Source organism: Dryobates pubescens, chromosome 21 (genome assembly GCF_014839835.1).
Source record: "Dryobates pubescens isolate bDryPub1 chromosome 21, bDryPub1.pri, whole genome shotgun sequence".
Lineage (NCBI taxonomy): Eukaryota > Metazoa > Chordata > Aves > Piciformes > Picidae > Dryobates > Dryobates pubescens.
The window spans coordinates 18,902,429-18,928,345 of NC_071632.1; the positions used below are offsets into that span (position 1 = coordinate 18,902,429).

Here is a 25,917-nt window from a genome sequence, read left to right on the forward strand (position 1 = left end):
TCCAATCCCCTCTTGAACACCTCCAGGGATGGTGACTCCACCACCTCCCTGGGCAGCACATTCCAATGGCCAATTACTCTCTCTGGGAAGAACTTTCTCCTCACCTCCAGCCTAAACTTCCCCTGGCACAGCTTGAGACTGTGTCCTCTTGTTCTGGTGCTGGTTGCCTGGGAGAAGAGACCAACCCCCACCTGGCTACAACCTCCCTTTAGGTAGTTGTAGAGAGCAAGAAGGTCTGCCCTGAGCCTCCTTTTCTCCAGCCTAAGCAACCCCAGCTCCCTCAGCCTCTCCTCACAGGGCTGTGCTCCAGACCCCTCCCCAGCCTTGTTGCCCTTCTCTGGACACATTCAAGTGTCTCAATGTCCTTCTTAAATTGAGGGGCCCAGAACTGGACACAGTACTGGAGACACTGAAACTTTCAAATCAAGGATGCTTTAACTCTGACTCAGACACTGAGAACTTTCCTTAAACTGTACTAATGCTCTGTGTAGACCCAGGGATACACCTGACCATTTAAAAGCCCAGTTAAGTGCCTAAAGTGATGTGGCAGGCAAGTTAAAATGACACAGAAGAAATCAGTGGCAACTTGATGAAAAATGTCCTCTTTCCTCAGAAGACACTCTCAAATCCTCACTGCTGATTAGCCCATGAACTCTTTACAACAAACCCAGCATTTTAACTGGAAAGGATATAACTGCTCTGCTACTATGGTGCCTTTACACAGCCAGAGTGACCAAGAGTCACCTCAGTGTCAACAAGAACCAGATTTACTGCTGTATTAAGGGTAATTTACATGGTCCTCAGTGAGGTTTTAAAAAGGGTGTTGGTGAAGAACAGAGAATGTGGTGAGCTTTCAACATCTCTGCAAGGAAATCCTAGTCAAAGCCTATGCAGTGGTTTAAATAACGTGCCAGTGATTTAGTGCTTACCTAAAATGGTGGTTTGTATTATTTCACCACCTCCTCTCAGAAGTCTGCTCATTACAAGCCCAGTTTATCATAAGAGAGAAGAATCACAGGCAGTTAAGATAAGCAGATAAACAGTATCTGAGCCGGAGAAAGAGAATTAGCAGTACTACCACCATGCCAAATGTAGTCATGCCTACAAGTCTGTATATCCTTCTCTCTTCCAGGACCAAAGTCCAAGAGATAATGTGATCAGAGATTCCCATCTACTGTAAACAGGCTGCCAGAGCTGTTAGCACACAGCACTTGTGGGTTGATGCATTGTCTGGGAAGACCATGCTTCTGAATAACTCACACCAGCTTCAAACACTGACACCAGGCTCTCCTTACCGAGCAGATCCAATCCGTCCGCCCTGACTGCTGTCCGATGCCAGAGGACTATGCAGAGTAAAACCTGGATCTTCTGAGTGCTCAGGTGATGGTGGATCAGCAGCTCCTGGACAGTTCCACTGATGGGCAGGCTCCCTCTGTTAATGTTGGAGCAGGTTATAACAGCCATTACACAGTTCAAAGGAAAACAGCAGCATTGATGCCTAATGAGCAGCTTATGATTATCGCTTCAAGCCTGCCAGAACTTCTGGTTTTATAGGACCTCCTCAGAAAGTGTTCATTTGTTTCTCTCCATTGCAGGATGGAAACAAAGCTTTTGGCAGGCTGATGGACTGGCTCTCCACTCCTATGCCTGTGCTCTGGCAACGGTGTCAGCTTGCAACACTAGACCATAAAAGGTGAAAACATTTTTACCATGCTAGTCCACAAAGGGCCAACCTTCCCAATTCTTTCATCTTCACCATGAAATTTCCATCTGTCTGAAACCCATCAGATCCAGATCTCCAAATGCCTGGAGATCTGAGGGAGAGCAAGTTCTTGAAGTGGTTTACAGTAGAGGAGGCGAACTTACTAGGGCTCCCATCGCCCCATGAGGGGTATGATGGCAGTCTGCTGATGTTGGCCTCATCTATGTTTGCTTCCTTGCTTCCTTCAGCAGCTAAGGATGCTGAATGCTGAGAAGTCCCTACTGCAGCCCAACCCTTGCTGTCAGACATGTGGCACAGCCTTGTGATGAAGCCACATGGGGATGTGATTGGCATTTCTGTTTTCTGTTGCTTAAAGTGGCTTGAAGAAAAGCCATATACAACAGAAAGAAACTGAAGAGCCACAGGAGAGAATTCCTGCTGCACCATTCCATCAGGAGAGTGCCAGTAGGGCAGATAGCAAGCCAGCAACCATCTCAAAGAGAGAGAGAAGGAAGTGGAAGAGCAGATCTAAAATGACTACAAAGCTCATTTCTTCTGACCTGAAGTGTGAGTTGTGCAATTTCTTCCTCCAGCTCCTTCACCTTCGCTTCTCGTTCAACCAACGCCTGCCTGAGCTGCTCTATAAGGCACTCTGATCTCTGAAGCTCATTGTTGAAGTGTGGGGACAACATCTGCTGGGGCTCCTTGTACTTCTCATCCTGCTGGCTCAGGCGCTGCAAGATCTCCTGCATCTGCTTCTGCTGGCTCTGACAAAAGACAAACACTGGGTGAGATCTTCAGTGTGGTGCACAACGATTAAGATTCTCCTGAGCAGGGCCTGTTGTGGCAGGACAACAGGTGATGGTTTGAAACTAAAAGAGGGGAGATTTGGACTAGATATAAAGAAGACATGTTTAATGCTGAGGAGAGTGAAACACTGGCTGCCCAGAGACGCTTCATCTCTGGAACCACTCCGGGTCAGGTTGGCTGAGGCTCTAAGCAACCTGATGTAGTTGAAGATGTCCCAGCTCACTGCAGGGGTTTGGACTAGATGAGCTTTAAAGGTCTCTTCCAACACCAAACATTCTATTTTTAAATGTTGTTTATTATTGTAACTGGGGAAGACTATTTAGAAGCATGGCAGACAAAAAGGTCCTGCAAGACCAGAAGAGCAGCCATTTATTTCAGCATAACTGCATCTTGAGTCCTTCTAATATTCTTGGCTTTGAAGAGGCCAAATCCTCTCAGCTCCAACTACTGCAAGTGAATGTGCCCAAGGTTTAGTACTCATAGTTCAGGTTGGTTTGCTGGGGCTGTGTAATACACCAAATTAAAGTGTAAGACTGCAGGTGTGCTAAGAAAAACCTCCCAATGGAGCTGAAAGCAGAACAGTGGATACAGTCCAGCCTCTGGGTCAGGAATGAAGCCCTTCCTCTACCTCCTAGACAATCCCATTCTGCAAAATGTTTCCTTCAATACTTGCAGCTCAGAGCCACTTGAGGAGGAAGTTCTTCACCATGAGAGTGGTGAAGCCCTGGAATGGGCTGTCCAGGGAGGCGGCTGGGGCGCCGTCCCTGGAGGTGTTTAATACCAGGCTGGATGAGCCTGTGGCCAGCCTGATTTAGTGTGGGGTGTCCCTGCCCATGGCAGGGGGGTTGGAACTTGCTGATCCTTGTGGTCCCTTCCAACCCTGACTGATACTATGATACTACAACTGCAACTGCATCCCGCCTGGTGCTAACAGCCTTTGCATGATCGGATCCCAAATGAAGGGCTTCAGCTGACTAGGAGACCTCTGGCTGTCACAGCCTGGTTCATCAGGCCCCTGTATGCCCTAAGGCTGTCTGTGTCATCATGTCACTAAGTGACATCATGTTTCCCCACTTCTAGAAAGAGGGCTGATCTGCAGGTTGCTGGGACCGATGGTAAGAGTCAGCCTGTACCAGCAAGGTGTCGATGAGCTCGTCATCATGTTTGCCTTTCTCCAGCAGGGTTATGATCTGTCCCTTCAGGGTTTTCACCTCACTGCACAGCACTTTGTTCCTGGCTTTTGAGGCCTCCAGTTTATTTTTCACTTCCTCGTGGCTCTTTTGGAGGGCATCATGTTCCCCAGTGAGTCTCTGCAGTGATGCAAACAGACAGGAAATGAGGGTTAGAGCCTATCACCGAGCCCCAGCTGCTTTGCTGAGCACCACACATCACCTGGGAGGGTATAGTAAGTGGAAGTGGCATACCAGATGATCACTCATCCTCTTTGGATACACACTTTGTACCTGCCCCTGTACACTGCACTGGTTAGGCCACACCTTGAGTCCTGTGTCCAGTTCTGGGCCCCTCAGCTCAGGAAGGATGTTGACTTGCTGGAAGGTGTCCAGAGAAGGGCAACAAAGCTGGGGAGGGGCCTTGAGCACAGCCCTGAGAGGAGAGGCTGAGGGACCTGGGGTTGCTTAGCCTGGAGAAGAGGAGGCTCAGGGGAGACCTTCTTGCTCTCTACAGCTACCTGAAGGGAGGCAGTAGCCAGGTGGGGGTTGGTCTCTTCTCCCAGGCAACCAGCACCAGAACAAGAGGACACAGTCTCAAGCTGTGCCAGGGGAGGTTCAGACTGGATGTTAGGAGGAAATTCTACACAGAGAGAGTGATTGCCCATTGGAATGTGCTGCCCAGGGAGGTGGTGGAGTCACCATCACTGGAGGTGTTTAATAGGAGACTGGATGGGGTGCTTGGTGCCATGGTTTAGTTGATTAGGTGGTGCTGGATGATAGGCTGGATGCAATGATCTTGAAGGTCTCTTCCAACCTAGTCTATTCTATTCCATTCCATTCCATTCCATTCCACCCAACCCACACAGGACTCTGTCAGCTCACAGGGTTTTACCTCCAAAGCTTCTTTCTTTTCTTTTTCCAAGCTGCGAATCTTCAACAAGTTCTTCTCCTGGGGTGACAGCTTCCTTGGGTCACTAAGTGCCAGCAAGTCCACATCAAGCTCACTCAGAGATGTTCTGCTCTTGTTTTGAGCCAGCTGACTCTCCAGCTCTCGAACCTAAGGGACAATAGTGACAACTCCTGCAGAGTTTTTACTAGGTGTACAGTGATCCAGCACCAAAGAGGACACAACCAAAGCAAACTGAGAGTGCAGCAGGATCTTACTTCTTGGCATTGTCTTGGCTAATTAATACAGACCAGTGACCTTAGAAATGTAACTTTGCTAACAGCCCTGCAGATGCCTAGGTCATCTGTGCAGGGAGATGTGACATCAGCCCTACAGGAAATTCAGGACACATGAGTGATCTGTGCCCTATTCTATTCTATTCTATTCTATTCCCAGGCAACCAGCACCAGAACAAGAGGACACAGTCTCAAGCTGTGCCTGGGGAAGTTTAGGCTGGAGGTGAGGAGAAAGTTCTTCCCAGAGAGAGCTGTTGGCCATTGGAATGTGCTGCCCAGGGAGGTGGTGGAGTCACCATCCCTGGAGGTGTTCAAGAGGGGACTGGACATGGCACTGGGTGCCATGGTTTAGTTATGAGGTGTTGGGTGACAGGTTGGACTTGATGATCTTTGAGGTCTCTTCCAACCTTGGTGATTCTGTGATTTGATTCTATTCTATTCTACATGCAGAGGCCAGGCAGACACTCCGAAGTATTTGAATGCCACTAAACATGGGTGGGCAACTGAATAACATCTCAGATCCCCTCTTAAAGGGCAGACACCCACTCACCCACATACATTTAAGCATCTTGAGCCTTAGCAGAATCACCATCCAGGATGCCCACAATCAAAGGCACAGTTCATCAACCTGAAGACAGGTACCCAGCCCTGGTTTAGACATGCTGGGAGGCATATATGGCACAGGGTCTACAAGACATCCATCCTGCACTGGAGGGACAACTAGGTCAGAGCAACGCCCTACATCTGGCAGTAGACACCTCTGTGTAGTCAGGTGAACTCAACCCCTGCATCTCAGCAATTCCCTGCAGAGTGCTTTTAGCTAGTAGAAGGAATCTACTTAAGTTTGCTCTAGTTGATGTTCCCTGCTCACTGCAGGGGCTTGGACTAGGTGAATTTTCAAGGTTGCTTCCAACCCAAACTATTCTGTGACTCTGTGAAGTGGGCACTGCTACAGCACAGTTCCTCTGCCCTGTTCTGGAGGTGTCTTCTAAGATAAGCTGCAACCTGCCACACTTTTGATCCAGGGACTGTATTTACAAGATCCCCACTGACTGCAGAAGGGGCCTGAGGAGACTGGCTCAGAAGGAAACTTCCACATTAAAGCATGTACAGTCTACAGCTAAATCCCAGCCAGGGCTCTAACAGAAAGGAAATGGAATTTGCTGAAGGGAAAATAAAGGTTAACAATTTCAGACAATTAGAGTGCAAAAAAAATCACAGCTTGTTGGCATCAAATCAAAGAGCAGAAAACCAGGGGGAACAAATATATATCCAATTGTCTTGAGAGAGGTTTTATTTAAGATGCAGACAAAACTGCCTCCCTGTCTGGGGCTGACATTTCAGCTAGACTGTGCCCTTCAGAAGATTCAAGAGTTAAAGATTTTACTGGTGTTCCTAAGGGAACAACTTGAAAAAAAGTCTTATCTGGCCTCAATTCTTCCCAGCTGATTGCTGGCACTGAACAAAGGTGTCTGAGTCAGAGCATGGAGACTGACAGGGCTCCTTCGGTACTCAGTGGAGGGAGATACCTCCAAAGCATCCTGGGATTTTAACCAGGCTGCCATGGCTCTTCAAGGTCACTGAACTCTCTCCTTTCACATAGATGGTAAAGATTCCCAGCTTGAATGCTGAAGCTTGCAGGTTTGCAATGGACTAATTAATAGCTTGCAGGAACTCTGATAAAATGGAACAGCCCATTGCCACATGTGCACACACAAACACACCCAAAACCTTACAAAAGTGACCATAAAGTGTTTTCTTCCACGAGTTGCTCTTTCCAGCACAGGGAAGACTGGCCATGTATCATAGAATCAGTAAGGCTGGAACAGACCTCAGAGATCATCAACTCCAACCTATTACCTAATAACACCTCCTGACTAACTAAACCATGGCTCCAAGTGCCACATCCAATCCTTTTCTGAACACTTCCAGGGACAGTGGCTCCATCACCTCCCTGGGCAGCACATTCCAATGGCCAATTACTCTTTCTGGGAAGAACTTTCTCCTCACCTTGAGCCTAAACTTCCCCTGGCATAGCTTGAGACTGTAGTTGAGGCAAACACTGTTTGTACTGGGACCCACCCCAGAAGCAGGTACAGATGTCAAGAAATACTTCATTCAGGACTAGCAGTGTCTTTACCTTAAACTGGAGCAATATCTATACTTGGATGGAGCATCCCAGCACCCAGCTGACACCAGGCAGGGTTTTAACTCACCTTGCCTTGGAGAACAAGAATTTGCTGAGCTCGTCCACGCCAGCTGCCAGAATTGCTCAAGAGACTCTGAATATTCACATCTTCACCAACTTCATTTGCTAAAAGCTATGGAAAAGGGAATGATGTCATCAGTAAGGCTAGGCTGAAATACATGCACTGGGGAGAGGGGAGGAGAAGCTGCCCCCTAGCAGTAAACACAGAGCTCTGCAGATATCTGTGCACAGCAGCCTGGATCTGCTATGTAGTATTCCATGAGAAGTTAGCTCTTTCTGACCATTACAATACAGCCTGCTGATGGTTTGGAGGTAAGGGGTAACAGGAATGGTTTGGTGTTTTGAAAAGTTTGGGCATTGTCACACAGCATCATAGAATGTATTGGGCTGGAAAGGAACCTTGAAGGTCATCTTGTCCAAGCCTCCTGAAGCGGGCAGGGCGTTGGACAAGATCAGGTTGCTCCATCAAGTCTGACCTTGAATGAGGCTCCAACCACATCCCTGTTCCAGTGTTCCACCACTCTCACTGTAAAGAACTTCCTAATGTCCAACCTAAATCTACCCTGCTCCAGTTTCAAACCATTGTCCCTCATCCTATCACTACAAGCCCTTCTAAACAGTTCTTCCCCAGCCTTCCTGTGGTCCTGCATCAGATACTGAAATGCTGTTATAAGGTCTCCCCAGAGCCTTCTCTTCTCCAGGCTGAACAACCCCAGATCTCTCAGCCTGTCCTTGTAGGAGAGGTGCTCCAGCCCTTCTGTAACCCTCTACTGGATATGCTCCAACAGGTCCCTGTCCTTCCTGTGTTGGGGGCCCCAGAGCTGGTCACTGCACTCCAGATGAGGTCTCACCATGGCACAGCAGAGTGGCAGAATTAGCTCCCTTGACTTGCTGGCCACACTTCTTTTGATGCAGCCCAGCACACAATTGGCCTTCTGGGCTGCAAGTGCCCAGTGCTGGCTCATGTCCAGCTTCTCATCCACCACTATCCCCCAGCCCTTTTCTGCAGGGCCGTTTTCAATCTCATCATCCCCCAGTCTGCACTGATAATGGGGATTGTCCCAACCCAGCTGCAGGGCCACAGGGCCTTGTCCTTCACCTCTTTAAAACCATGAGCCCCTGTTTTCCTGCCTGCCTCTGGAGAGTGCCAAACTGCATTCTCTGTATGCCAAACCAGCCCACTGTCAGAAAAAAACCACAAACAAAAAGGGGGGGGGGAGTAGGGCGGCAGACTTCAAACTCCTCACCAAGATTTACTAAGCATTACTAATGATTTTCAGCACCCCTCATTATTTTTGATGCAATGGATACTTAGCTAGAGGTACAGAGGAGCAGAGCTATTGTCTTAATGCAGCCCCTTGCAATCAGGAAGGGAGCCAATCCCTCTCGCACAGCTCCGCCGCCGCCGCCACATTAAGGAGAGCTAAAGTTAGTATGAGGAGCAGTTAAATTATTTATAAAAAGGTCAGCAGTGTTCTATTTTTAGGAGCATATTCTCTACTCTGATCTGCATTGCAGGTCTTTTGCACAAAGTAATGAAACCAAAGGAATCAGAGCGCACAGTAAGGCTCTAACAGCCCGTCGTGAATCAAAGGAGGAAAAGGTTACCCTGCCTGGCGCCCCAACAAACACTTAGAGATGTGCTTCACTTCCAGTCTCTTCCTTTTAATCCCATGGACTGCCATGGGACTGAAGCCCACATTAAAAGTAAATTCATAATTAAATGCAGTGGAAAAGAGGAATGGCCCTGGAGGTGTGCACTGTGTCCAGTTCTGGGGCCCTCAGGTTAGGAAAGATGTTGACTTGCTGGGAGGTGTCCAGAGAAGGGCAACAAAGCTGGGGAGGGGTCTGGAGCACAGCCCTGGGAGGAGAGGCTGAGGGAGCTGGGGTTGCTTAGCCTGCAGAAGAGGAGGCTCAGGGGAGACCCTCTTGCTCTCTATAACTCCCTGAAGGGAGGTTGCAGCCAGGTGGGGGTTGGTCTCTTCTCCCAGGCAACCAGCACCAGAACAAGAGGACACAGTTGCAAGCTGTGCCAGGGGAGGTTCAGACTGGAGGTTAGGAGGAAATTTTACACAGAGAGAGTGATTGCCCATTGGAATGTGCTGCTCAGGGAGGTGGTGGAGTCACCATCAGTGGAGGAGAGTGGATGGGGTGCTTGGTGCCATGGTTTAGTTGATTAGGTGGTGTTGGATGACAGGCTGGATGCGATCATCTTGAAGGTCTCTTCCAACCTGGTTAATTCTAGTCCAGTCTAGTCAAGCACAAGCCTGGTTTGCTGACCCTGGACTTTCAAATATTAAAGAGTCTGTATCCATATAATGGACACAGTCATGAAGCTGAACTCTGTACCCATGTGCACTTTTGGACCCATCAATACAAGAAGGCCATTGAGGTGCTGGAGCTTGTCCAAGGAATGGCAACAAAGCTGGTGAAGGGTCCAGAGCACAAGGCTCGTGAGAAACAGCTGAGGGAACTGGGGTTGGTCACCCTGGAGGAAAGGAAGCTGAGGGGAGACCTTCTCACTCTCTACAACTTCCTGAAGATGCTTGAGTGAAGTGGGGGTTGGTCTCTTCTCCCAAGGAACAAGTGATAGGACAAGTTGTGCCAGCAGAGGCTTAGGTTGGACACAAGGAACAATTTCTTCCCCATAAATGGTTGTCAAGGCCTGGAACAGTCTACCCAGGGAAGTGGTGGCAGGCCCCTCCCTGGAGGGGTTTAAAAGCCACGTAGATGTGGTGCTGAGGGACATGGTTTAGTGGTGGGCTTGGCAGTGTTAAATTTACAGTTGGATTCAGTGATCTTCAGGGGTCTGCTCCAATGTAAACAATGCTATGATGCCATCATTCTGCACCCACTGCATCCACGTCTGTGTTTTGCTCCTTACAGTTCACTGGAATACTCCATAGAGGCTGATCAAAGCTCAAAAGAAGCCTCCTGATTTCACAGAAACCCACACTGTGCACAGGATCCCAGCCACACTGTCATGCAGCAGTACCTTCTGGGTCATCTTCAGCTCCTGCTTTGCAGACTGGAGCAGGTTGCGATACTCTATCACTTTAAAGTTGGCTGCGGTTACTTTTTCTTGCAACGCTTTCACCTCTGCACTTTCAGCCTTTCAGGAGGAAAGAAAAAAGGCTTGGTAAGAACAGAATCCTCGGGGAAAAACTGCTGTGATTGAGACCCACAGATCCATCAGGATCACAGAATCATTTTTTCCCCCCCTCTGGGCTCATGCAAATGCCTAATTTTGGGGGTCATAGGTAAAGTACAAACAGAGCAATGCGGTCACAAAACTGGTGAGAAGCTCTTGTTGCAAGGAAAGGACTGCACAATAGGAGACAACTAAGTGTCAATCAGCTGCTGATTGCCCCTCTTCAGTTACAAGTCATACCAAGTTCCCTTCTGCTAGCTTCACAGCTGACTGCTTGATTTCTCCATCACCACCACATGAAAGTACTTTCTCCATGGCTGTCTGTAGCTGGAAACAAAAAGAGCATTGTCATTCTAGAATGAATATAGCAAAGAGCATGGACTGTATGCAAAGAAGTACAACATGGATGTTGAGTTCTTTCAGGGAAAGCCCTCAACAACTTCATTTTAGAATAGGATAGAATAGAATAGAACAGAACAGAACAGAATTAACCAGGTTGGAAAAGACCTTGGAGATCATCAAGTCCAACCTATCACCCAACACCATCTAAGCAACTAAACCACGGCACCAAGCACCCCATCCAGTCTCTTCCTACACACCTCCAGTGATAGTGACTCCACCACCTCCCTGGGCAGCACATTCCAAGGGCCAATCACTCTTTCTGTGGAGAACTTCTTCCTAACCTCCAGCCTAAACCTCCCCTGGTGCAGCTTGAGACTGTGTCCTCTCTTTTTCTTTGTTTTTGAAAGACAGCCAGTAAGAAAGCATACCACTGCCCCCTAAAACGCTTCCCAAAGAGGCATGTGTTGGTTTGCTGTGGAATAACATCAGTGAAAATGTCTCTGGAGTTGCTGAGATGGAATCAGTGATCAGGTGTGGAGACTTGTGGGAGATTTTCTCACCACAGGTTCCTAACAGAAGTGTGTGCATATACCCATAAATGCAAGCCCAGCCCAACACAGATCTGGGTGCCAGTTTACCCACTTGTCAAGGCAATCATTCATAAAAAGCACACAGTTCTGCTCACCAGGGGAATGTAAAAGAAGTGACCTCCTAATGTCCTGCAGCTGAGATTTAGTGATGGGGTTAAGGCTCTTTAGCTGGTAGCTCTAAGGTAGCATTTCTTAACCTGTGGAGAATACATCTCCTATTTCTTGCCACCACAAAAGCTGGCAGACATGCAGCCCCTCCTGCTCTGAATCATGTCCTGCACTGAGGTTGCAAAGACATCTGACTGGATGGGGGTGCAGTGAATTTGGAGCTGGAAAGGCCAGAAAGTGTTGCTTTAGAGGGCTGAGAGCACTCATCCTTTGAGGTGGCTGCAAAACCTTGACTCCTCACCTGCCTTAAAAGAAGACTTTAAGGAAGAGCTTCTTCATTTGAGAGATCTCTGGGGAAGCAGAGTGTAACTTGGAAGCATCTTTAATGTCACCCCTTCTTTGCCAGTTAATGGGTGGTTAGGCCACTCTTTCTGTCCAGTTCATAAACTCTTCTACTCAATGGACTGAGAATGACAAATTTCAGCCAGTGCTGCCAGCTGCTGAGTCAAGTTCTAAGGAAGCCTTCTGCAAACATCCACTTTCAGTCTCTGTATACAGGAGCCACCCCTTGCTAAGGGATTGCTCAACAGCCACACCTTCCATTCTGCTTGTGGGAGCACAGCCATGCCAAAACACTTAGGATGTACATGTTTCCCTTTGGTTTTTTTCATTGTTTTTTACAAGAGCTAACAATTATGGAAACCCAGCATTTTCCACTGGCCAAAGTACATGTTGTGCTGCATTTGAGACACACATCATCACAGTTCATTCTGCAGAGCTTTAGGCATCTAGAAGGGGGCACAAGGGATGAAACTCAGCTTAGACTCTCACATTCCTTGTTTTCAGGGTGGGTATCTCTACAAAGAATGGAGTCCAGTGTACACTACATCAAGTAGACAGACTGGCTGCAGACTTGGTTTTGTCCACTCAGAGCTGTCTAGTCCCTTGGGAGGCATTTGAGGGTATCTAGGAGGTCTTCAGCTGCTGCAACAGGACTGCAGATCCTGTCAAATCCAATGGCCCTCAAGGGATGTCTGAAAGGTCAAGTAAGATCTCACATTGTACTTTTATGTTGCAACTGATTTGCACACTTCAGTTGTCTTGGTTCTTTCTGCAATTGATGGAGGAAGATGAGGGTGTCTAGACAGGGACCCAACTTAGCTTAAGTATCACTGCAGGCTCCTGTTTGTGACAGCTCTTCTCTTCCATCACTCAACATCTTACATAGATACCTCCCACTGCCAAACACTGCTTTACTTAGGTAGTTCTGCTGTATGAGTACAATCCACACACTCAGCCAGTGACCATTAAGTTTAGAGAAAAGCCAGCTCAAACAAGGGAGTGAGAAAATCCAGCCCATTGACCAGGGCATGCTTTCAGTGGAGTTCACCTTGGGGCTCATCCTTACCTCAGATGAGCCAGGTTGCTGTGTTTGCTTTTGAGTTTGATGGTGCTGGTGTCTTACAGAGAGGTTAGCTCATATCTAAAGTTCTGCTGCATGAGTACAATCCACACACTCAGCCAGTGACCATTAAGTTTAGAGAAAAGCCAACTCAAACAAGGGAGTGAGAAAACCCAGCCCATTGACCAGGGCATGCTTTCAGTGGAGTTCACCTTGGGGCTCATCTTTACCACAGTAAGCCAGGTTGCTGTGTTGAGTTTTGAGTTTGATGGTGTCTTACAGACAGGTCAGCTCATATCTAAAGTGTCCACCTCTGCTTTGAGCAGCAGTTCCTGCCCCTTGTTTGCTTTGAGTTTGATTTCCTCTCCTAAGATGTCTGTGGTCCTTTTTCCTCTGGGTCAATAGCTGACAATATTTTAAACTCCTGTTTGACTGATGCTCATTACACTTCTGCAGGAGGGGATTAAAACCAAATTGATTTTTCCTGAAATTATTCATGGCTTGTTCTCCTCCTTGTGTGATTTTGTAGCTCCCCCAGCTCCCCCTGATATTTCTTCACCAACCTGCCAACTGTTTGACAAGACCCTTCTGACCAGAAACACTCTGGATGGGAATGTTTAAATTTCATCTACCACTTCTTGATCTTTCAGGTAGCTAGGGGACAATTCAGGGAGGTGTATAATTAATGATGATGAGTGATTGTGAGGGATGGAGTCAAAACCTGTTTGTCAGCACAATAAACATAATTGATCCATTGAAGTGATGTCTCCAAAGTGCAAGGGGAAAAAAAAAAAGCATTAAAAATGACCCAAAATTTTAACAGAGTTGTGCAAGGAGGAGCAGTGAAGAAAGTAAGCACTGGCACCAGGGCACCTAATGCTCATTTCAGCAGTCACCTGAGGGAAATCATTCCTGTGAAAGGTTAGCACACAGCAAAAAGGTCAACTAAACCAGAAAAATGACTTTGCCCAAGTGAAGCCTGGCTGCCTTATCACAGAATCACCAAGGCTGGAAGAGGCCTCAAAGATCATCGAGTCCAACCTGTCACCACAGACCTCGTGACTAAACCATGGCACCCAGTGCCACGTCCAATCCCCTCCTGAACACCTCCAGGGATGGTGACTCCACCACCTCCCTGGGCAGCACATCCCAATGGCTAACAACTCTCTCTGGGAAGAACTTTCTCCTCATCTCCAGCCTAAACTTCCCCTGGCATAGCTTGAGACTGTGTCCTCTTGTTCCAGTGCTGCTTGCCTGGGAGAAGAGACCAACCCCCAGCTGGCTACATCCTCCCTTCAGGGAGGTGGAGAGAGCAAGAAGGTCTCCCCTGAGCCTCCTCTTCTCCAGGCTAAACAACCCCAGCTCCCTCAGCCTCTCCTCACAGGGCTGTGCTCCAGACCCCTCCCCAGCCTCACTGGCCTTCTCTGGACACATTCAAGTGTCTCAATGTCCTTCTTAAACTGAGGGGCCCAGAACTGGACACAGTACTCAAGGTGTTATGTATGATATGGTTTGTTACTCTCTCACTTCTGGAAGAATTTGGGCCAAACCCCATCTTTCCTTATGTGGAGGACTAAAGCTTAGAAGAATGGAGTCCTAATTCATGGCTGGTATTAATGAGGTGGGAATGTGAGACATCATGGTATGGAATTTGCTCCTCCTCACACACACACACAAACCTCACACACAACCACAACCCAAATCCCAAAGAAAAGGATAAAAACCCCCAACCAAATCAGACAAATATCACTGCCCTCCTGCTAGAAAAGCCTCTGTGCTTCAAGCACAAGTGAACACTCCCAGCTGGCATTTCATGGCTCATTCTGACTTATGGATTGCCTTTCCTAGCTCCTCCTTTCTGCAAAGGGGAAAGCAGCTAAGGGCACACATCCCTCTTCTCCTGTCATGGGCAGAAATGACAAGACCTCAAGTCAAGGAGGATGCAAGATCAAATTCAAAATGGGAACATGAAGCAAACCGAATTTCCCCAGCTCCTCTACCCCAAAGGCTGGCCTGCTGGGTTGCTGGGTTGCTATGTCTCAATATTCAACAAGAGAACAAGAAAAATTGCTCACTTCTCTCTCCAGCTCTTTGACTCTGTTGCTCAGTTGCTTCACTTTGGCTCTTTCACTCTCAGTCTCAGCAGTTATCTCACGATTCTTTTTGGCCAGTTCAACTATTTTTGTAGCTGCAACATCTCCAGCTAAACCAGATGCCCCTGAAAAGCACACAGAAAAGGAAAGGACAGATCTTACACTCAAGATGCAGGATGGATGCTGGCTTTGTTCCCTGTCCAGCACACAATGGACTTTTATTGTCTAATCCATTTCTCTCAGAGCTGTGCCAGGCACTTAAATGAGCAAGTGAGGGAAAAGAGGCACCAGTGGTTCCAGCTGGATCACTTGATCCTTTGACTCAGCATCACATTGTGGCTAGCAAAGGCACACTTTACACTTCAGCAACAGCCACAAGTCTTCAGAAGGCTGCAACAGTGCTCCAGGCAACATTGCTACATAGAAAAGGCAGAGGTGTTTTTGCTCATCACTGTGAAGGACAGTTATGAACAGGTTTCTGAGGCATGTTGCAGGAAAAAAAGGCAACAGTCTATTTTACACTGGTTGTTTAGAAGAGAGTAGAATAGGAATGGAATGGAATGGAATGGAATGGAATGGAGTGGAATGGAATGGAATGGAATGGAATGGAATGGAATGGAATGGAATGGAATGGACAAGGTTGGAAAAGATCTTCGAGATCATCCAGTCCAACCTATCACCCAGCACCATCTAATCAACTAAACCATGGCACCAAGTGCCTCATCCAGGCTCTTCCTAAACACCTCCAGTGATGGTGACTCCACCACTTCCCTGGGCAGCACATTCCAATGGCAGTAAGGTCTCCCCTGAGCCTCCTCTTCTCCAGGCTAAGCAACCCCAGCTCCCTCAGCCTCTCCTCACAGGGCTGTGCTCCAGACCCCTCCCCAGCTTTGTTGCCCTTCTCTGGACACCTTCCAGCATCTCAACATCTTTCCTAAACTGAGGGGCCCAGACCTGGACACAGGACTCAAGGTGTGGCCTAACCAGTGCTGAGTACAGGGGCAGAATGACTTCCCTGCTCCTGCTGGCCACACTGTTTACTACTGGAAGAGTTGCAGAAACAGAGGTGCAAACTCTTGTAGCCATCTGTTCTGAAAGGTCAGATGCAGCATTAGAGTTAGGTCCTGGATAATGGCCAGGAAATTTCATTGTGCCTATTTATGTGTCCCTGGAGATTATACATGGAGCCTTACTCTATTACTCTTGTAATTGCTCTTTTCAGTGGACACTTCATTCACCCCCTCATCAGGGAGGGTTTGCTTAGTGCCACCAATGGAGCAATCCCCAGGACTGGGCTGTATGTCACTTGGCTCTTGCTGATGTCACACAGGTGCAGAAAAGTCCTCACACAAGTGCAAAAATCAGCAAGGGTTGCACAGAGTGTCCACAGAAACCTCCAGCTCAGCAGTGAATGCAAAGTCTTGGTGTTATCTGTGAGTACCAGACTTGGCTGTTGCCATTCTTTTTAACTCCTTCCTCCTCCTCCTTCAAAGCTCTGAAGTTAGGACTCTTCTGCTGGCATCTGTGAAGAGCTGGGGGGAGACACAAGGCTGACAGGTGACTCTTACAGGACTTCTGAATGCCACAAAAGCCCAAGGGACCTTGAGGAAGCTACACAGACTATAGCTGAGAACACAGTCTCATTCTCCACCACTATTTGAAAACCTTGCAGAAAACATGGATTTGTTATGTTCTTAGTGATTTAGCTGCTTTGTGTTTCCCCTCTCATCTAGAAGCTCCTTTGGCCTTACTTTTCATTATAGTCTTTATTTATTATTAACAGATAATGGCTGCTAAGGATCACAGGATGAAACTGGGGAATCTTCCAAGGCTAGGCTGGATGGGGACTTGAGCAGCCTGGTCTAGCAGGAGATGTCCCTGACCATATCAGGGGAGCTGGAATTAGATGATCTTTAAGGTCCATTCCAACCCAAACCACTCTATGAGACACTGAACTCACCCAAAGCCAGGCTGGTGCTTCCATCTGATAGTCTTCAATTTAACTGCACTCCTTTAATTAAAGCTTTTTCATTCCCAAGCAATGTCTTGCCACAAAACAGATAGGGAAGGCAGAGGCAAGAGTCAAATTGCTGCAAGCTGGCATAACTCAGCCAGAGAAGCACATCTGGCTCCTGGGCCTGACAGAGGAGCTCCTCATTTCTCCTACACACAAGCTGCAGGTGGTTCAACAGTTAAAATTCAATTTAAGTGTTATTTAACTTCGCTCACTGCTTGTTTCCCACTTCTCCTGGCCATCACTGCTGTCCTGAACAACAGTGGCACCCAGTGGAGGAGGTGCAGTCTGCAGGGCTCGATTTTCCAAGGAGACCCAAGCCACTTCAGAAGCTGGACTTTGCCTTCAGATAGCACCCTGCATGTGCCCCACTGAGGCAGACAGGAGCCTGAAGGAGGAGTTTAACACTGTCCAGCAGAGAAAGCTGCAGCACTGCTCCTTGACTGTGTTCTAAAGTATGATTTCTATGAATCATCATTTTTTAGTGCCAGTAACAGCAAGTCTGCAGAACACCTGTGGGGAGCAGAGATCACTGAACATCTCAAGAGAGCACTAAACTTAAGGGACATAGAATTATCAGTAACAGTGACACAGAAACTTCCATCTGAACATAAGGAGAAACTTCTTTGGTGTGCTGGAGCCCTGTCCCAGGCTGCCCAGAGAGGTTGTGGAGTCTCCTTCTCCAGAGGGATTCCAAAGCTGCCTGGGCATTGTGCTATTGGGGAACCCTAATGGCTGTTTCCTCCTTGTGCTTGTCACTTGTTTCTTGGGAGAACAGACTGACTCCCAGCTGGGCTCCAACCTACTTTCAGAGAGTTGTAGAGAGCCAGAAGGTCTTCTCTGAGCCTCCTTTTCTCCAGGTTAAACCACCTCAGTTCCCTCAGCTGCTCCTCTAGGCAGTCTGAGTGGCAGCTCTAGGTGGTGACCCAACCTATACCCAGGTGTCCAAGTATTTTCAAAGCTCAGAGCCAAGTGGTTTCAGTGCTGCTCTAAAGCACTGCAAGCTGACAGAGGCCAAGTCTCAGCTTAGAGCTGAATTTTGATTCTCCCCAGCAGAAGCTTATCACAGGAGTGGAAATGGAGGCAACTACAATAGGCCCAAGATATTCCTTTGTTACCATAAAGCAAGGTAAGGAGATGTCACATGAGGATTTCACTGCCAGGAGCTCACAATGGATCTGTCATCAGACCTCTTTTGTCAGCAGCACCAAGGAAACACTCCAACCAGCACAAAGTTACTGGGTTTACCTGACACAGCCAATCTGTCCTGCACTTTCTTCTGCAGCTGCTTTATTTCAAATTCCTTCTCTGTCACCAGTTTGTTCAGCCTGCAGTTCTCATCTTGGGCCACTTGGAGCTGATCCTGGAGCAGCTTGTTCTCAGCCTCAAGCAATCTGTGAATAAATAAACCACAAAGGCAAGTGTCACTGTCAGTGTGCTTCTCACAGATGCTTTCAGAAATGACATAATGAAATGTCTGCAGGTTGGATCAGCTGAGGTTACCAGGAGTGAGTTTACTGCATTAGGCAGTCTATCTTAACCCTCAGATCAGACCACAAGCTGATGAGCTGATCTACTCATTCTTCTCTCTTAAAACAAATTCTGCCCTTCCTTGCATTGTCTGGGGCAAAATATTGGAGAACTGGGACACTTCCAGTGCTCCTGAGGTTACTGAGCAGTCTCATCTCCCTCAGTTTTACCTACCTGGCTCTTCAGAGGAAATCAGGCAGGCTCACCAGTCAGCATCTCTGACACTCAGGCTTTATTTTCTGTACTTACTGAAGCTAATAAAAGCCACCAGAGCTTCAGCCACAAAAGCTGCTCCTGGAGGTTCTTTCTTTAAAAAGGAATGTTTTATAGCCACTCACAAAAGACCAATTTCCTATGGCCTCAATCTGAATGTCTTGGAACCCCACCAGGATGGACTGGCACCAGTTTGCATTGTTACTGGTGCTTTTTGGCATTCATTTAGCAACCAAGGCTATCAAAAAGCCCTCTGCACAGAGGAAATAGCCTTGCCTCTCCTGTTCTGCAGTACATCTACTAACATTTATGGGTTTCATCTCTCTAAGACAGCCAGAGAATTAAGAACTTTAATCTCTTTGCTATCCTTACATGATGGCTCCTCTGAAAGCAAAAACTAGAAGCTAAGGCCTCAGGGGCAAAATTCAATTATGGGCACTCTAGCATCAATTTGAAATGCCCCAGGATGATCTGAGCTCCCTGTGAGGCCAGCAGCCACAATGCTGGGTTCTTGGGGAAACTTCTGAGGCCCAGGCAGAGAATTGAGAGCATCTCAGAGAACACTACTGTGGATGTAAGAGCCAATGCTATGCATTTCACATCCTCCAACCTCAGACATACCCTCCAGCCAGACTGCTCCAGACAGCACCATTTCAAGAGCAGGCTGCACAAGCTCTGAACAGCCTGCTCTAATTGAAGATGTCCCTGCTGACTGCAGGAGGGTTGGACTTTAAAGGCCCCTCCCAGTCCAAGCCATTCTATGATTGATTTCAGAACAGGAATGAACCAATCTCCATCCCCCAGAGAGGAAACCAAATGTCCTAAGAGAAGCTGACATTCTTTCCTAAACATGTTTGTGGCAGCAGCCTTGGCTGGCTCAACTCAGTGGTTCTCATTCTGCTTGCCTAGGAGTCTCTTAAGATGAAATTTCTTCATCTGAGTGTCAAGGTGAGGTCCATACCAAGATACAGGTCTCTCTGTGAGCAGCAACCAAAATGCACAGCAGAACAAAGTCAGAGGAGGTCCTGTCAATGCACCCAGCACTGCCTACAGATCAGCTGCCAACTGAGGCTGATGTGAATCACTTCTTTAACTGCCACTAAGCACACTGCTGAGAAGACTGAGTTCACATACCCATACAGAGGTGCCATTTGGGCTGCTCACCCATCCCCTAGCTGCTGCTGAAGGGTGCAGGTGTCCTGTGTTCACAGAATCATAGAATCAACCAGGTTGGAAAAGACCTCAAAGCTCATGAAGTCCAAGCTGTCACCCAACACCTCCTGACTACTAAACCACGGCACCAAGTGCCACATCCAATCCCCTCTTGAACACCTCCAGGGACAGTGACTCCACCACCTCGCTGGGCAGCACATTCCACTGGCCAACAACTCTCTCTGGGAAGAAGTGTTGTGCCTATCATTCCCACATGGAAGTTCCTGATACACCCCTGCACCTCAGATATCATTAGACAGCTAAGAACTGACCACTAGATTCTTATTACCTGCAGTGTGACCCTGGATGTCTACATTTTGGTGACTAATCTGTCATGGTGTCAGACTACAGCAGAAGTAGGCAGCTTGGATGATCTCAGCCCAGATGTTACAGTATGTCCCTGTGGCCATGGAGATATCCACAGCCAGACAAGTCAGCTCTCTCAACAGTCACCTAAACCTTTCCTGGTCTGAAGTTTCAGCAACCTTTTTGATCCAGGTAGACTTTGGAGCTTTTAAAATGCACTCTCCATATGTACATGTCACAATAAATGACCTCTTAGAGCACTGCCACAAACAGCACAGTCCATTTATGGATTCACAACCCATAATTAAAAAGAGCACTTCTGTTTCAAAGCTGAAATCAAAGGGAGATCAAAGGCAGCTGTTTACAAAGGAGAAGAAAGCAAGCAGCAGGCTGAGTGGGAAAAAGGCAAAACCAAGTTATTCCCACATGTACCACTCATAAAAGTGAGCCACAAAACTCTGCAGATCTCATTAAGAGATACAAGGCCAAAAAGGTTTTTAATAGAGAATTAACATGAGAAAAGGTTCTAAGCTCTTAACACACCTGATCAGTGATGTGCTCCTCAGTTGTCTTCCAAACCTTGTGGAAAGGCACTTAGAGCAGGCTGGCAGAAATCCTGACTGCACAGAGAGGGAGTCTCCTCTGAGAAACTTCTCCATCTCACCCCAGAGTGACTCCACAATGGATTCCACCCAAGTGGCTCAGCCAAAGAGAGGAAAGTCAGCCAAAAGAGGAAACCCTTTTTACTCTGGTGCAAGAAAACAGAGCCAGGTGAAGCTTATGAGCACAAGCCCTGTGAGGAGAGGCTGAGGGAGCTGGGGTTGCTTAGCCTGCAGAAGAGGAGGTTCAGGGGAGACCTTCTTGCTCTCTCCAACTCCCTGAAGGGAGGTTGTAGCCAGGTGGAGCTTGGTCTCTTCTCCCAGGCAACCAGCACCAGAACAAGAGGACACAGTCTCAAGCTGTGCCAGGGGAGGTTCAGGCTGGATGTGAGGAAGAAGTTCTTCCCAGCAAGAGAGATTGGCCACTGGGATGTGCTGCCCAGGGAGGTGGTGGAGCCATCATCCCTGGAGGTGTTTAAGAAGAGCCTGGCTGAGGCACTTGGTGCCATGGTTTAGTAGATTACATAGTGTTGAGTGATAGGTTGGATTTGATGATCTTGAAGGTCTTTTCCAACTGGTTAATTCTATTCTATTCTATTCTATTCTATTCTAATTCTATTCTAATTCTATTCTATTCTAATTCTATTCTATCCTAATTCTATTCTATTCTATTCTATTCTATGAGCAGTGCCTCAAATGAGCAGGCTTAAATTCAGGTGCCTTTCCCAAAGCTGTGAACAGCTTCTCCACATGATGAGGAGAATCTCTTCATCTTACATACAGCAAACAGAGCAGAGGGGATAAAGCTACAGGGGGAAAAAAAACAACCAGAAAGACAGAAATGTCAGCTAAACACTTGCCTAAACAAAACCTGGGAGTAGGATGGGAGGAAGGAAAAATGAACTCCCAAAGCTCAGGGGAAGGGTGACTTCTGTGAGGGGAATGGCTGCAAACAACACTAATGTGCTGAAATCACTGCCACTGCAGCACATACTCAGCCTTGTTATGCTGGAACAAGTTTCTAATGAGTTGTCATGGGAATACTGCAAAGAACACCCTGGTGAATCCCTTCCAGAAGCCTGCCCAGACAAGAGTGTATACTCTTCTGCTGAATCCAGAGGTACATAAGCAAAGGACAACCCAGATAAAGCTGCTACACCTGCCATGTCACATGCAGACAGTGCCACTGAATAAAAAAGGTAATAGAACAGTTTGGGTTGAGTTGAAAGAATAGAATGGGTTGGGTTGAAAGGGACCTTTAAAGCTCATCTAGTCCAATACCTCTGCAGTCAGTGGGAACATCTGCACCTAGGGCAGGTTGCTCAGAGCCCTGTCTAGCCTTATCTTGAATATCTTCAGAGATGGGACATCTACCAACCCTTTGGACAACCTGTGCATCCAGAATGCTGTTTTCAAAGAAGCATTTAGTGTTCCTTCCAACCCATCATCAGTTCCCTGTCAGTCTCCCTGAGGAGACCAGAACTGGACACAGTACTCCAGATGTGGCCTTGCTAGGGCAGAATAAAGGGGAAACAGAACCTCTCTCAACCTGCTGGTCACACTCTTCTTAATACAGCCCAAAAGACCATTGCCCTTCTTGGTCACAAGAGCACATTGCTGGCTCATGGTGAATGTGTTGAAATGTTGATAATACAAAGCACCTCACAATGCTCTGAGGCTAAACGTTAAGGACAGAAAGAGTCTTCTTGGGATAATGAAAGCTCTCTGTGAAGACAGAAAGTGCTCCATGAACTTAAGATCAGATACAAAATACACCCCTGACACTTCCTGAAGTAATGTTGGTGGTGCTGCACCTTTACCTTTTGCTGTCACCTTCACACACTTCTTCTGTTTCAAACAGGTCCAGGTCTGGGATTCTGAAGGTCTCCTTTGCATTGCCATTATCACTGCTTTGATTTTCCTTCTTCCTCTCCATGAGGCTTTGCAGCCGCTGTTGCTGTTGCTCTTGATAAGCCTGAAACTGGCTTGTAAAATATTCATTCACTTTAATGTCTGACTCCATTGTTTACTAAAAGCATAACAAGAAGAAAACAAAAAAGTGACAGAGAGCAGAGATCAACGTTGCTTTGACAAAAAAACCATCCTTTCCCTAGCAGCTGCTTCTCAGTTTTACCTCCCTGACCTCTGCTGGATCTCCCTGCCACCTCCTCCCCTCAGCCACTGCGCTCTTCGGCCCTACTGCCTTGCTCCGAGTGCCTTTGCCCATAAACAGCTTTCAGTCTTCAAACTGTTCTTGGGTCTGTTTCACCCTAGCATTCTAAAAGCAACATTTTAAGATGTTTTAAACAGATCTGTTTAAATAAACATTTCTACAGCAGAGCAAATTGGGGTCAAGTCCAAGTGAACATGGCAACATTACACTGACTAAAGGGAACACAGGCTATTTGCAGCTCTCCAGGCTTCCTTCCCACGGTTGCAGAGCTCCCCCCTTTTGGGGTTAGCATGGGACTGACAGAGGAAGAAAGATCTGTTTATCCTACTGCTCCTCTGGGGCAGTAGACACCAAGAGTGCAGCTTGTATCTTTCCCCCAAATCTCTGAGCATTAAGTGATAACATTAAAGTGATAATAGTGCTGCCCATTTAAATGTCTAGAGCTTTACTCAGTATGACTAAAGACCATCTGTTTTCTGATGTGTTCCAGCTCCTTCTCCTTCTGTTTGACATTTACCATCGGTAAAAAAAGAGATCCAGTGCACCTTTGGTCTAGGAAAAGCAATCAGCAACATTTCCAAAGGCACACCCTCTGCTGAGTAATTAATACAGGCCCTGTCTTGCACTAGGACAGCAATCACCCTGATAAAGTGCCGTGACACACCTTGTGACCCTTTCTCTGTCCCATGGAGTCATGTCCTGTGAAGCTGCTGACAGAGAAACCCTGCCAGCTGCTTCACCTCTGGCCACCATGGGTGTGGACAAGCTGCCTTAAGGACTAAAAGGTGCAAAGAGCAGAGTTCAGTGCCCCTGCAGAGCCCCACAGGTCTCGTGGCTATGAGTGATGGCTTGGGGACAGCCTTTAGCCCTCTAGCCTACCTGGGTGCTCCTGGGGATGAACATAATTTGCTTGTGGAATACTAATTTCATAATTGCTTCAAATAAGGTTACATTTAAACTTGTTTGCTTCGATTAGTGTGAGTCACTTGCTTAGCCTGAGCAGATAGATTGACCGCAGCCTTAGGCCACAAGCAGTGAACTGCAGCTGCACTCAGGGAGGCCTTGAGAACATAGAATCAATAAGGTTGGAAGAGACCTCAAAGATCATCAAGTCCAACCTGTCACCCAAGAGCTCATGACTTACTAAACCGTGGCACCAAGTGCCACGTCCAATCCTGCATCCTGTGAAAAATAGGGCAGCCAAGCTCTCAGCAGAAGCTGCATCCTCAAGCTGAGAGCAACAACCACCAGCCTGGAGGCAGAAAAAGGGTTTATATGAAGAAGACCCCAGGCTCATGTATTAATACTGAGCTACTGTGCAAGGGGTGGAGAACTTAAGGCTGTAAGGGGATAATTGCTCAGGGTTTTCTTTGTTCAGGGTCCCTGTCCAGAGGCACCCAGCCTGAGCTGAAGTAAACGCGTTCTGTGGCAAAACCTGGAGTCCAAACTCTTCTTTACAGCCTGGACCTACGACGTGACGCAGTCGCACCTGGTCTCCCCTCTGCAAGGAAATTTAGGGAGGGGGTCCAGTCTGAGCCTCACGACTCGGTAGGAGGGTTTTCTTGGACCCTTCTGTAACAGGCACCCGCTCCAAACGAGGCAGAGAGGCATCTGCCGCAGCACTGCTGCGTGGGGAGCGGAGGGGTCCCTCTCTTCGCCTCCACCGCCCGCCCTGCCTGCAGCCTGGCCGGGCCTGCCGGGGCCGCACAGCTTTCCCCACCTCGCCCGCACCTCGCCCACCCCTCCCCAGCCTACCGAAACCGCCTTCCCCGGCCCCGAGGGCAACGGGAGGGTCCCCCCCGGCCGCCCTTCGCGCCGGTTCCCGGTGCCGCCGCCGGCCCGGCCGCGGCCCGACGCGGTTCCCATAGCAACGGAGCCAAGGGCAGGGGAAGGGCAGGGCCGCGCACGCGCCTTCCCGCCAGCCGCGCGCCACGGCCGCCGCCGCGACAGCCGCTCCCGGCAGCCGCCTTCGCCGTGCACCCCCGGCCGCAGCGCCCTCCTTTCGCGCAGAAAGGCCGGCCCCTCGGCGTTCCTCAGCCCGCCCCACGCCGGGAGGAGTCGGGCTGCGCAAGGGAAAAGGGCCCTGCGCGCCGGAAGGGCGTCTCCCCGTGTCCTCTGTAGCTGCACTCCGGGGAGAGCAGAGGGCGGCAGGGTGACCCCGGCCGGGCGTGCTCTTTCCAGCGGCTCTCTTTTTTTATTGTTCAGCCTGGAGAAGAAAAGGCTTCAAGGAGACCTAAATTGCTGTTTAGTATTTAAAGGGGCCCGTAAGGAAGATTGGGACAGACCTTTTAGCACACCCTCTTGCCTAGCCCTATCCCTGGAACCATTCCTGGTCAGGCTGTTAGGGGCTCTGAGCAGCCTGCTCCAGTTGAAGATGTACCTGCAGACTGGAGAGGGGTTGGACTAAATGACCTTGAAAAGTCACTTCCGACCCAAAACCATTCTATGATTTTTATTCACGTATCCCTCTGCCGGAGGCTGCGTGCACAAGGGGATGCCTGCCCCCCCAGACATCCACATCCAAACACTTAACCATCTCTAGTGCTCACATGTTTATTCTTACTTCATATCTCCCACTGCTCTCTACAGTGTCAGGTGCAGTATGTACCTTGCAGTAATTGTTACAAAGAGACATCATACTGTCACTATGGAATGCAAGCTAAAAGGAGAGAAAATGAGGGTTTTACAAATTGTCTTTATCAACACATTTATTTTTGTGTCTGCTGTTGGAGATACAAGGGGGGTTTGAGTGTGAATTAACAGTGGCAAATTACAGAGAAGGGCTTTAACACCTCATCAAGTGGGCAGGGGCTTTTCAGATTTGAATGGTTTTAAACTTCCACGGGGAATGACACTGTAGAAATCAGAGCCAGGCTGTATACTTCAACTAAAAGCACTGGGACACCAAATAGAGATTGGGTTTTCACCATATGTATTTTAAATGTTACATTTAGATGTTATTCAGAAGAACACTGTAAATAAAAGTTACAAAATAGAGAGTCATCCAAGAATCTGTGAAAAATCTGTAGTAAAAATAGGGAGGCTGTGTCTTCATTAACAATGAATAAATATAACATTTAAATAGCTGCAACACACCTTAAATGCCTTA

General features: G+C 48.0%; 1 protein-coding gene across 1 annotated transcript in view; it reads right to left on the reverse strand.

Moving 5' to 3' along the window:
• Window positions 1-22,672, reverse strand: part of CCDC13 (coiled-coil domain containing 13) — a 36,037-nt gene extending 13,365 nt beyond the window's left edge. The window contains 10 exon segments of the mRNA XM_054171280.1: window positions 1,296-1,432; window positions 2,263-2,469; window positions 3,646-3,822; window positions 4,577-4,741; window positions 7,083-7,187; window positions 10,071-10,187; window positions 10,467-10,553; window positions 14,744-14,886; window positions 18,024-18,169; window positions 22,456-22,672. Of these exon segments, the coding sequence (XP_054027255.1) occupies window positions 1,296-1,432; window positions 2,263-2,469; window positions 3,646-3,822; window positions 4,577-4,741; window positions 7,083-7,187; window positions 10,071-10,187; window positions 10,467-10,553; window positions 14,744-14,886; window positions 18,024-18,169; window positions 22,456-22,658 (1,487 nt within the window). The 5' untranslated portion in view covers window positions 22,659-22,672.
• Between the last annotated feature and the right edge of the window lie 3,245 nt (window positions 22,673-25,917).